Source organism: Strigops habroptila, chromosome 2, assembly GCF_004027225.2.
Source record: "Strigops habroptila isolate Jane chromosome 2, bStrHab1.2.pri, whole genome shotgun sequence".
NCBI classification, from domain to species: domain Eukaryota; kingdom Metazoa; phylum Chordata; class Aves; order Psittaciformes; family Psittacidae; genus Strigops; species Strigops habroptila.
The window spans coordinates 17,037,132-17,049,725 of NC_044278.2; the positions used below are offsets into that span (position 1 = coordinate 17,037,132).

At 39.4% G+C, this 12,594-nt stretch overlaps 1 protein-coding gene across 13 annotated transcripts in view; it reads right to left on the bottom strand.

The window, feature by feature from the left end:
- Window positions 1-1,723: 1,723 nt before the first annotated feature.
- BBX (BBX high mobility group box domain containing) overlaps window positions 1,724-12,594 on the bottom strand; it is a 147,281-nt gene continuing 136,410 nt past the window's right edge. For all 13 annotated transcript variants that reach the window (XM_030471466.1, XM_030471460.1, XM_030471458.1 and 10 more), the window contains 3 exons: window positions 10,139-10,336; window positions 9,265-9,457; window positions 1,724-6,616 (listed from right to left, as the gene is read on the bottom strand). In XM_030471466.1, coding sequence (XP_030327326.1) covers window positions 6,529-6,616; window positions 9,265-9,457; window positions 10,139-10,336 — 479 coding nt within the window. In that variant the 3' untranslated portion in view covers window positions 1,724-6,528. The remainder of the gene's footprint in view (window positions 6,617-9,264; window positions 9,458-10,138; window positions 10,337-12,594) is intronic.

A 12,594-nucleotide genomic window follows, 5' to 3' on the forward strand; every position in this document is an offset into this window, starting at 1 on the left:
AAAATAAAAAGGAAGATCCCATCATAGACACATGTAAGCAAAGGCAAATGGGCAGAAGTTCTCTGCAAATACGTGACATCTTTACAGTCATTGTGTAGAAGCTGAATGGATGATTTGATTGGGAAATACAGCTTATAGTTCTGAGGATCCATCTCTGGGTTTTGGCATCTTCCATTTTCAGGTGGAAAATGAGCTTGTTTCTTTTTAAGTATAAAAGAGCCAACAAATTCATACTGTAGCTAAAAACAGATTCTGCAAATACTGCTACCTCAGCCATATGTTAAAGTAAACAATCATTTGATAGTGAAGCAGGTGAAGTATCAAAGAAACTCCATTTGAATAGTATTTATTTGTAATTAGTTTTAAATGGGAAACTGTTTACAGGCACACACTAGATAACCAAAATAGAATGAACATGAAGAAACCTATTTGAAGGTCCTGATCAAATATTTAAAATATTTTATTAAATATTTTATTCAGTTTTATTATCACAGTTCAATGTACTTTAGCATGTTATACACATGACTTACATGTGCACTTAAAAAATATCAAATTAGAGGTTTTTGAACATTCTGTAAATGTGCTTACTGTCTTTTAACTACACACATCTAAGAAGGCAGTAGCTCTGTTACACCACTGACGGAGATGAACTATTGTAAGGCATGTTTACACCAAGCTTTGGAGAGAAAAACTCCGAATACTGGGTCAAAATTCAGAGGAGTTTATGTGTGAGAATAAAAGTTGGAAGGATTGGGCTCTAAGAAGAAAGATCATAGCAAATCAGTTGTGTTAAAACTGCCAACAGATACTGGTTATTGAAAGCGAGCACTGCTGAGAAAGAAGGCTTCTGTAGCATCCACGTCAGCAGGATCCGTGGTGGGTTTTTTTTCAGGTGTGATTCTTGAAAATCACACCTTATGGTGTAACATTGAAGGAAAGAGCTGAAATCTAGTAAGAAAGTTGGAAAACTATCATCTGAAAAACCTCATGTTATTTTATGACCTAATGTGGGAACACTGCAGTACAGAGAACATGTTGCAAGACACTCCGATGTGTGTGTACGTGTATGTATACACACACGCAGACACATGCACATATATGCCTCTCTTGCTTTTGTTGCCTTCAAAGCCCCATCCACTGATTAAAGTGTAGCAGTGTGTGTGGGAAATAAGGTTCAGCTGCAGGGGTGAAACAAGCAGGCTAGACCACCACATTCAGAAGCCTGGTTAGTCAGCCTGTACAGGTGTGTGGTGTTTTCCAGCACAGTGTGGATCTGCTGGTATAAGGTAACAGTCAAGATACAGAAACTACAGTAGAATTCTTTGGAAGAACTCTATGAATTGTTAAGCTATTTTCAGTTGTTTTTAAAGTTCCATGTCAATGAAGTCCCTAGGTCACAATGATGTGTCTCCCCTGGAAACATCACACAAGCCCAAGTTTAAGTCCCAAGAGTGTAGTGGTCCATAATCGGGGCTCCCGTACTGTCAGAGTGCAAATAATAATGCTACCCCTTAAGCAAGGATGGTTTTCAGGGTAATCTTAGGTGTGTTGTTGAGTGGAGATCTCATGTCAAGTCTTCCTAGATTTCTGCCTTAGAAGAATTAGCGGGGGAACACAAAATATACAGCCATCTCATAAGCTTCTTCAAACTTGTCAATTCAGTAGAAAATACTGAGTATATAAATGACTCTAATAGTACTTAGGTGAGAGCATAACCTCACTGTAGGTTTTTTTTTCATTATTTATTTTTTATTGGGGAATTCAGGGGAAAAGGCAAGTAACTCTTTCACAGCCTAAATCACTCGTTCATGGCACTCAGGGTCCTGAAGTGCCTCAGCATCCTGGCAGCTGTAGGTGACAGTTCCATAATATGTACAAGGTAAGGAGAATGCCACAAATATTACAAAACATGGCAAAGATACTTAGGAGCTCTACAATCTACCAAACAAGCACGGCAAACAAACAGCATCTAATGGATAATGTATGGTATACAACACACAAGTTACGTTTTCTTGTGAAATCAGGATTGCAAACGTAAACTTCAGCATAACTTTCAAGAGCAGCATTTGGCTTACTGCGTCACCTCTGGCAATATCTGAAGTCCACCCCTCCAACAAGAAGTGCATTTTCTGCTGCTACAAAAACTGACCTCACTGAACCAACTACCTACACTGCCCACGTCCTGCAATCCATACGACCATGGCAGAGGTTAAACAAAAATGCTCCAGCAACATAGTTTGGCTACCACTGTATATTCAGTCTTTGCGTTGTCTGCTCTATATAAACGTTGCTCTGAGAAAGTAAAGCACACAGCGATATACAAATGGTATCAATGGCTGAAAGGTTTACACGATCAAGTCTGAAAGCAAAAGGAAGTTAACAAAAGTAGTCTTTTAGGAGAGGTAGCCATATTAGACTCAGCATTCAAAAAAAGGGAGTGCGCTCAAAGGGTCAATATCCATTACAGTCTCTTGTAGACCCATCATGTTTTTCTTTTTCCTACAGTTTGGGTTTTTTTGCAGAATGTACACACCCAGGCACACACACACATGCACACATACACACACACATATATATACATCTATCTTTTTTCCTTAATTCCTCTTTGTTGCCATTACTTTGCCATACTGAGAACAAAGGCCACGTTTTCTTTCATCCTCTCTTAGCTGCCCCACGTCTACAGCTGTTGCCTTCTGTCTGTTCTGTATCTGTATAGTAGCTAAGCAGGCAGTGGAAATTAAAACGGCTTCAATTTAATATCCTGTTCCAAAAAATAGCATCCAAACTATAAGGCATCCACTCATTCTGATGTGAGTTACAACTCTCTTGGGTTTCTACTTGATACAAACTGCAAAGTGCTCTTTATCCTTGTGCTACAAAGGCAGCTTTCACCCAAATAATAAATACCAAAGCTGGAATTTAAACACCACAAGTTCACAGGCTTCTACCAGTCCCTTGTTCCTGTGCCCCTCTCCAACAGCACTTACCATTTTAATTTCAAAAGTCATGCACCAATGCTATAAAACAGAAACCCAAACTACCAAGAAGTCTCTTGCTCATGACTTTGGAATATTGTATTAGTATAAAAGAGCATTCAGTCATCTTTAATAAATATATTCTATTTCTGAAATCACAGCACATTCAAGGGGTAGTTCCTGCCATAAGCAGAGCATTAAGTAATCTCCATAGATGTTTTTAGAATCATAGAATCATTTAGTTCAGGAAAGACCTTTAAGATCATTGAGTTTTGATTGATTTGGTCTAATATCTGGAAAATAACCTACTGTGGGGACAAGAATCTGCATCTCAAATGTTCTGCAGAACATTTTTCCCATATTTGTATACAGTACTAGAACAATGAAGACAACATTACAGTAATTTTCTCCCAGCTGCTTAGATCTGTAGCTTCGGCTACGACAATGTATTTTGTATACCTCAAAACTACATATGAAATATCAAAGATCACTAAATAAATAAAAGCCAAGGAAAACTGGGACAGTACTGCATTTTACACTTGAGACAAGATTCCCCCCTCCCATGGATAAGTCACAGAGGACGACTACGGTAAATGCTTTTCTTTTCTCTTTTTTTTTTTTTTTTTAAAGAAAGATTTATACACAGGTTCAGATCCAGAAAATAATGTGAAATGCATAAATATCGATAGCTTTAGCTAAGTTAAAATGGGTTCAGTAAAGTATGATACAACATATTCAGAATAAACAAAGCAGAAAAGCATCATATTTTGGTTTGCTTGAGATATACATAAGGTGCAACAATTTCTTCTCTAGAGGCATTTGTGGACAATGTGTTAACGGGTAACAGTGTTTGCTGGTATACTGAAGTACACACAATAGCAATAAGATTTTCCAAAATGAAAGCAGCTGAAATTAATAAAAATTAAAACAAAACAAACAAGGAAAAAAAAACCCAACCCCAATACAGTAAGATATTGGTCTGAAATTTTTGTTGTGCTAACAGACTTTGTTACCTGAAAATACTGATACCCCTTCTAGTAGATTCAGGGAAAATTCTAGCTACTCAAATCAAGACATCACTCAGAGAACCAACAAAGGCAAATGCCTAGTGAACTATAAAGCTTTGCAGGATTTCTGCTACTCTCAGTGCCTAATCGCTTAAAAATTAAGCATATCTACAAAAAGGTTTATAAGTATCTGAAAACAGTCATATCCAGTAAACTGACCCAACCCTACCCCCTCTCTAAGGGAAAGTCAAGGAAAAGCAGATCAAGTAAGATATTAATTCATATAGAAAAAAGTAATTTTCTGTTTCTTTTAAAAAAGGTACCATTAATATACAGAAATATCTTCAGGAACAATATTGAAATTTAAATCGAGGAAGGATGGGGTGCTTTGACAAAAATATATCTACTCTAAAGGTTTCTAGAGAAATAAGTTAGTACCATTGTCAACGTGAACGGCCTGCACTGTAACATATTTGGATTTCAGCTAATTATAAAGTGGTCCAAAACTCCAACAGCCACCTAGCTGTGACCCATTAGTTTTAAGTCTCTGAAGTTTTTCTTGTTTTGTTAAAATAACTTATAAAACTTTAATAAAATCTTATTAAAAATACTGCCATAGGCTGCAATGGCATTTGAGGGGCTCTCAGTCATGTATTCACCTGAATTTTTAAAAAGCCTTTTCACTGACTCATTGGCTCATAAATTTTGCTGTTCTCTTGTTGTTGTTCCCTTCTTCCAATGCATGCATCCTCAATGGTGCTGTTTCAGTGACACTTCCCCAGCTACCTGCCTTTTGTCAGACCTTTAATCCTTTGTTACAACTCGTGTGGTATGTTGTATGTTTCCTGACACTGAACCAAAGACTTTCACTTAACTACTACAATGAAAGGCTAAACCTAGCAAGCATTAATAGAGTTACTGTCCATATGGCTATTACATCAAATTAGTTACAAAATAACCCCAAAACACATTATCAATTCAGTCAAGTATAAATAAGAATGCCTGATAGAATGATGTAAACTCGCATCATTTTAAAGACTTAGTTCAAAGAACTTCAAACTCAATCTAATACTATCAAAAGTTCAGCCGGTATGACGAAGACTAATAGAAAATTATTGCTGGAGTCCAATTTGGTACATTGTTGTGCTACAATGCAAAAAGTAGGGAAACATCTTGTGCTATTGAAGAAGTACCCTGTTGAATTTGTAGCTTTACATCAATTACTAGTGATCGTTTTGCATCTATTGGTAGGAATCAATGCTTGGTTATACAATAGTGTAAGTCAAGATAGCGAAGGTAACAGGCCAAGTGATACACTTGGCCTGCTTTTGGGATGTATTTATGAGAGCAGAACACAAAAATTCAACATAAGCAAAGACAGAAACTGGCAGATGGATCTGTTTGGTTGTCTGAATTCAGTCAAACATGACTCTTCTTCAGTTGTAGTTTATCTGTATACAACTTGCCACTTTACCCACACAAACTGTAATTGGCCCTTCACGCAAACTCTGAAGCTGTTTTGGGCTGTGCATAGTAACTACAACAATGCCAGTGTCTGTAAAATGTAAAAGGTATGTGTATTGGTGTACATGTACATCCAAAAGTCACGGCTTTAGGTTTTTCCGAACGGTGAAATAATACTAAGGTCACTTTTGAAAAACGCATTTGCAGTACTTTTTGTTTACAGGAAAGTTTTACCAAGTCTATGCAAAAATAAAGGAACCCTCCAAGGCATGAAAGACAAGTCAATTATCTGCAGTATTTTCTTTTCCATACACCACTCCTTTTTCTAATGCACATCATCCTGGTTATTCAAAGCTAAAGTAAAAAGAAACAAACCCAAACATCGCCTGTCAGAATTTTTCCCAGTAAACTCTACCACTCCGGTGGCAAATATAAAAGTGCAGAACATCTGGACCACATGGCTGCCCAAACACCGCTAACAATGGTACATCTGTCCAGGCTGCCGTGAGTTCTCTGGAACAGGTTTTAAATTCATTCTACAATATAAATGTAGGCATAACCTATTAATATAAACCATCTTAGAACTTAAATCTTCATGTACAAAAATGACTAAGAATATCTAATAATAACTAGTGCAGTGCGTCAGTGTTTTTGTTGTTGGTTTTTTTTTCTTTTTTTTCTTTTTTTTTTTTAATTTAGAATAACTAGGTATTATACGAAACTAGTTGCCGTACTCTCTGGTTGGTAAAAGAGATGCTGAGTGAGCTAACAGTAAAGGCAGCCTTTTTCACACCAACCACCTATTTACTGTTTAAAAGCCTTCAATAGAAAGCAAGCTCTAGGATCATTCCATTTCTGTTCATTAATAGACAATTAATATCACCCTCCTACATACTGGGTTCCGATTTGAGGACCTGGCCCAAGTTGCTAACGTCTGGCTTCCAGTGAATTCTGGGCCACTCAGAACAATAAGCACTTGCTTGCAGTCTATAGTTTCCATCATATGGACTGACTAGCTTCCCTTGGTAAAGACAAGGCTAGGATATTAGGTAAAGCACAATGTTTTACAATAAAGTGGAGCTTCACTGGTCAGCGCAGGAAATAAGCACTGGAGCCTGAGACATTTCATTTGGCTGTCCATCATGTGGGAGAGGTGTGGCCCTCTGACTTCTGCAAAAGAAGAAAAGAAAAGCCACCCATCATTATTTGGAGCATGGGAGGTGCTTTTATCAGACCAGAAAGGATGGAAAGTGCAACGTGGTACGGTTTAACATCCAACATTACAGCACTGTAACTCCTTGCTGCTACAGGTGCCCACATACTGCTGTTACCTGCTCTTTTTAGAGCCCTCAGAAGCAGAGAGTACAGCTCACGTGTGGCAAAAGAAGGTAAATGCACAAAGGCATGTATCATGTTAATGTGAGTCAATAACCAGCTTTTAAGCAATATGGAAATATACTAATCATCAGAGTTCTACACTGGGATTACTCCAAGTTTCATGACTTAACACTTCATCAGCCCAGCACAACATCTCTTCCATTACTACAGCAGTGTTAATTTACAAATGATCCCCTGCCACAGGGTATCGTAAATATAAACTGTGCCAGATTTAAGTGCTGGAAATCCAACATCAATCATTGTAGCAGATGGACTTGGGAGAGCTCCTTTGCAGCCTGCCTCTTAAAATACATACACAAAGCACGTCACCGCCTGTTATCTAACCTCACAAGTCAGGTCCTATTTTTGTTATAGTATGTGTCATTAGCAGCAATAAAAATCTGGGGCTCACTTCTTATTTACACAAAGGCCACTTTACCTGACTCTGGCACAGCCAGCACCCCAGCAGAAACGGAGGTACCAATGTGCTTTGCACAGCCGGAGTGCTGTGACGTGGCCTTGGCATAAAACGCAGTTCAGGCTCACAGTGCTTAACTGGGGCATGCACAAGGTAAACAAAGCTAAACAGAAGCCTTCGAATGAAAACCATGCTGCCACTTCCAGACAAGATCCAATTACAGTTATAAAGGAGTTTGGCTTCCACGGCTCAAGACTCTGTGAAATTTTTTAAGAATTAAAATCAGACACTGAAGAAATAACATCAAGCAAACCTCTAATGCTGTTCTCATTTCCAGCTATTTGCAAATAAAGAAGTGAGTTGAGAAAGACAGCAAACAGTCAACAGAGTAGAAAATAGAGAAGCATCTAGCCCATCAGATTTAGGTTTCTGTTTTGACTTCCAGCTGCCAAGTCTCCAAGAGACATGGCTCTACTGGGAAAGAGTCCTCCGCTGTTGTCATTTCCTCCCAGGGTGATGACAAGCTGGAGTTTGCAACAGTTGCTGGACATTTGCTCCTTTGATGTCTTCAGGCCTCACGGAAGGTGCTACATTGCTCTAGCTGCATGATGACATGACAAAAGGTGGGAGTAAGACAGAAAGACCCAACAGAAGGCTATGTAAAACACTGGCTCACTTCAACAGGAATAAGAGGAGGATAAAAACTCTTATAGGAACAAAGGGAAAACCACAGCGAGGAGAATCTGCTCCTCTTGTGCAACTCTGGTCAGTGTTAATGGAAATCAATGAAACCACAAGGGTGTGAGTAAGAGCAGAGCTTGGCGAAGCACGTCCCCAAGTCTCACTTTGTCACCTGACCACAGAAGATGACAGAAATGAGTTCAGACTTTGGCTGTCTTGATAGAAGACACTTGTTTTGCAATGCTGGGAGGAAAGGCCAGGCTGACTGCAGTGTGTGAAAACACTTCTCACCCAAACCAGTGCTGCTTAAGCAAGACAACAGCTTCTGCAGAGAAGAGCTAGCAGGCTGGATTGAGATGACTTTGTTTCTTGTAGTGCCCCAGATCTAAAAAACCCTTCAGTGTTTGATGTGCAGCCTGGACACACAGGACTGCGGAGCCATTGGAGCCACAGTAAACAGCTTGTCAATGGTTTCATCAACTGCTGCCTTGTGGAGCTTCGTAGGCATCATCAATTTGCCATATGCCATTTGCAGAGGCTGTGACAGTTTCAAACTGGCCCAGCGCTTCCTCACTGACTTTCCACTGAAGGAAAGGATGGGATTTCATCTCCAATAAGCAGCAGCATAAAAGAACACCACTGGATAAGTAAGAGCCAAGGAGGACTTGCTGTCATTGGTTTCCCTCCATCACAGGTCTAGCATGCAGGATCTGATCATGCTGAACTGATCCAACTGCCCTAAGTAACCTGCACATTCTCCACCTTATCTGTGCGGTTGGTCTACTCAGTAATGGAGAGGACCAACCCAAGCTAACGTGGCTTTCCACCACCCAGTGTTGTTTTGCCCCGTGCCATTCTGCAGATGCTTTGCCTCCTACACTGCAAAGCACAAGAGTAAAAAGAACAAGTTAGCTTCCTTCAGCCATGGTCAGTATAAAAACTTCAGCTGAAGTTACGTGAAATTCTCTCCACAGTCTCAGGCCACTGAAAACTACAAATCAGCATGCAACAGCTATTTAAATTTGCTATTATCTAACAAATGGCATCTGATAATTAGAAACCCTCAATCATTAGGATCTCAAGGAACATATGAACCTGTTTATGTGCAAAACTTGGTAGGTAAGCTTACCAGGGAGGATCATTTTACTGACCACTGAAATAGATTACATTGTCATTTAGGTGAAGACTTAACACTAAGCACGTGGTGCAAAATACACATTCAAAGCAGCTGTGGAAGAGGAAACACATGCCAAATTAAACAGTCTGCAATTCACATGTTTTCTGAACAAGCTGGCAGCCACATACTACTCACTTAGACAACAAGGGGAAAAGAAAACCATACCTGTGTACATTTTCCATGGCTGCTACTTCTGCCAGAGCAGCTAAGCTAAAAAATGCAGACACTGCTGGCATATCTGACGTAATACTATGATTTTCTTCTGTCTCTGCATTTCTGGAGCATTCACTGTTGCAATCTGTTTCTGCACTTTGTGTTTTTTGAAGAGTACTTTGTGGCAGCTCTTTCAGCTTCTCCTCTGCAATAAAAGAAAGTTAAGCTTACAAATCTAACCCGTACATTCACAGCAGCCCATCAATATACTGACCAGTCTGGTGTTAACAGAATCTTTACCTTCAGTACTTTGATTTTACAAGTGTAATCTGATTCATGCTGCAATCTTTTCTGACCCAAGCTATTGGCAGAAGCATGGTACTAAGGTTTATAAAGCAGTTTACTGATTTTGCATTCAACTGAGTTTGATCATTTAGGTCAGGCCAGAGAGCTCTTTTGTACATTTTAGATACACAAGTCCTGAAAGATTATCTTAACTGCAGAGCACGCCTGCAAGGACTGTGGCATTGACTGTCGTATTATGGAATTCATTTTTTACATCCTATAACTAGGTGCAGTGTAATTTCTTTGCTGGACTGAAAACATATGATGAAAGGTAACCGTTTTCCATTTTTTTCTGTATCAGTTCTCAGTTTTTGAAGAGAGGAGACAGATCTGGGCATTCAAACAAAAGAAGCTGGCAATTATGGACTGATTTCTCAATCGATTGATACTTCTTTAAAATTGGTCCTATTTTAAAGAAGGACTTTTCTAAGCAGGTATAAAAACAAGCTAACTGAAAAATACTTTCCTGGTGTGCTGCTTGTATTCCCAAACCTTCTCCAACCATTCAGTTTTAACAAAATTTAAGCTCCAATTTCCTTACCCAGTGTCCCTGCTGCTGGTGACACTTGACCATCTGCTGTTCGGACAAGATGTGTGATCTTAGTTTTCCTTGCTTTCCTTTTCTGGCTGCCAACTAAAGGCTCATGCATCATTGCTGGCTCTGGAGTGTTTAGGGCAGATATAGAAATTTTATTCTTCCAGGCAGACTCACTGGAAATTCTGTCTTCTGAAAGTATGGCTGAAAGAGGACAAAAAAGCAGTTTTACACGTAGAATAATTCAGCTACTAGCTATGCTCATTTACCATTTTGCACCTATCAGCATAAAGCCTTCCCTCACAGGTACTTAGAGCATAACCCACGGCATGATACGATCCAAATGGTGCAGATGTTTGCTCTTAGAAGACATCCCAGAAGGTTCAAGTTTCTTATATTTGCAAAGAAAACTGTGAGATGGGCAGCACCATTTCAGTGGGAGCAGGGGATCAAACAGTCTGTACGAAACACTCTACAACAGAAGATGCCAGCAAGTAGCTAGGAGACAAAATTTATTTAAGGAACAATAATGGTCGTCACACAAGCTTATCTTAGCTCACAGATGGACTCACAAGCAGAATTCAGGAATTCCTGACTAACCCCTACTCTTCCCTCTGTAGTCACTCTACGTCGTCTCCTCTAAGCAGAGGGAAATACTGCCTTTTACAGAAGAGCAAACCTTAAAAAACACCCAAGATGCAGCAAATACAAAAGCAGAGTTGGATCATAGTTGAGGGCAAGAATGCTAGGAAAAAAAAAAAGGAAGAGAGCATAGGATAAAATACTGCAATGGAAACACTGCCTACATAAAGTCAGAGAATGAGAAAGGAACAGTCTGAATCTTTCTCAGCAGTACCAGCATTGGTGTTTTGAAGTAGCCTTCTGCCCTGAACTGGAACATGATCACAAACTGTCACCTGACTAAACAGTCACTTTAATTTTGTTCATGAAGAAATCGATCAGACAGCAATCACAAAATGAATTTAAGTTTTCAAAGTCTGAGATCAGTGCATAGTCATCAATCATAGAATCACAGAACAGTTAGGGTTGGAAAGGACCTTAAGATCACCTAGTTCCAACCCCCCTGCCATGGACAGGGACACCTCACACTAAACCATGTTGCCCAAGACTCCATCTAGCCTGGCCTTGAACACTGCCAGGGATAGAGCATTCACAATTTCCTTGGGCAACCCATCCCAGTGCCTTTGTAATTTCCATTGATTTAATAAGCCATACTGCTTGATACCATAGGGTATCACTAGTCTATAAACTCAACCTGTGACATCTTTTTTCCTCCTGTGATAGAAGTATTATGAGGCCTACCCCATCTGTGACCACCAGAAGCCAGGATTAGAAAGAAACTATAGCTAAGGGAATGCCCAAGTAACTTCTTAAAGATGCCTGTCTAACCTGTTTTGAAATTGGAAGCACTCATGGCATCTGCACCAAGTCCTTGTGGTACTTTTTCCCAGTGCTCTGCCATCCTGAATGTTTATGTATTTTCTCCTAATGCCTGCACCTCATCATCCCTGCTGCATTTTCAACTCATTATTTTCTTTACTACCCGTCACCACCTCCCTGCAACAGTTCTTTATATATTTCACAGCTGTCACTGTGTCTACAGTTAGCTTTCTCTTCCTCACAATTTCTTTCAATTGTTCTTCCTGTTTTAAAAATGTCTGTAGACATTTTTAAATGTCCTATTTGTTCGCTTTCTGGGTGGTAGGACCAGCAAAAATCACATGCACAAAACTCAAGCCTGAGTGCAAACAACTGCCCTTTCAGAAGGGATAAACACTGAACAAGACCAACCTCCTACACCGAGGCTGGCTGGGGCATGCAGGGACACCCAACCCCACAAACTGTGCGCAACAGCCAAGCAGTCTGCAGGGACTCTGCCCTCTTTCATTTTAGTGTGTATTTTACTGTTTATTTATTGTTTGTTTTGTAGATTTAATGGGTTTCCTATTCAAAGATATGGCGAATATAAGCTCTATCTTTTGCTAGCTTCTTTAACTGTTAACTGTGCAAGGATGTGGACTGGATGAAGCAAATAGCTGTAATACGCTTTATCTTGTTAGCTGTTGCCCTTTTCTATTTTAAGTAGGAAGGGACCTTTTAACGTTTCATGGCATAGGAATACAATCAGATCTAGTACATATATGTAAAAAGATTTGGAAGTGTTCCAAACCTTAATTCATTTATGTTCTTAATTCACCTTTGTATCTTCTCTTGTATAACATTTTTTAACTTGTGCATCCTCTTTATTTTGGAAAAAAAAAAAAAAGCACACAGCTTAAATTAGCTTCTTCAGAGTTTAGCTGTGGCTGCTAACCTTTCCAGAGCAGAACTATGCTGTAAAACTTGTTTCTTGTAAAGAGAGGAAGAGAAATCACAAGAAAAGATCTGCCCTTTAACAGTCCAATTAAGAAGAAGCACCGATGACTGCAAATGTGACTTTC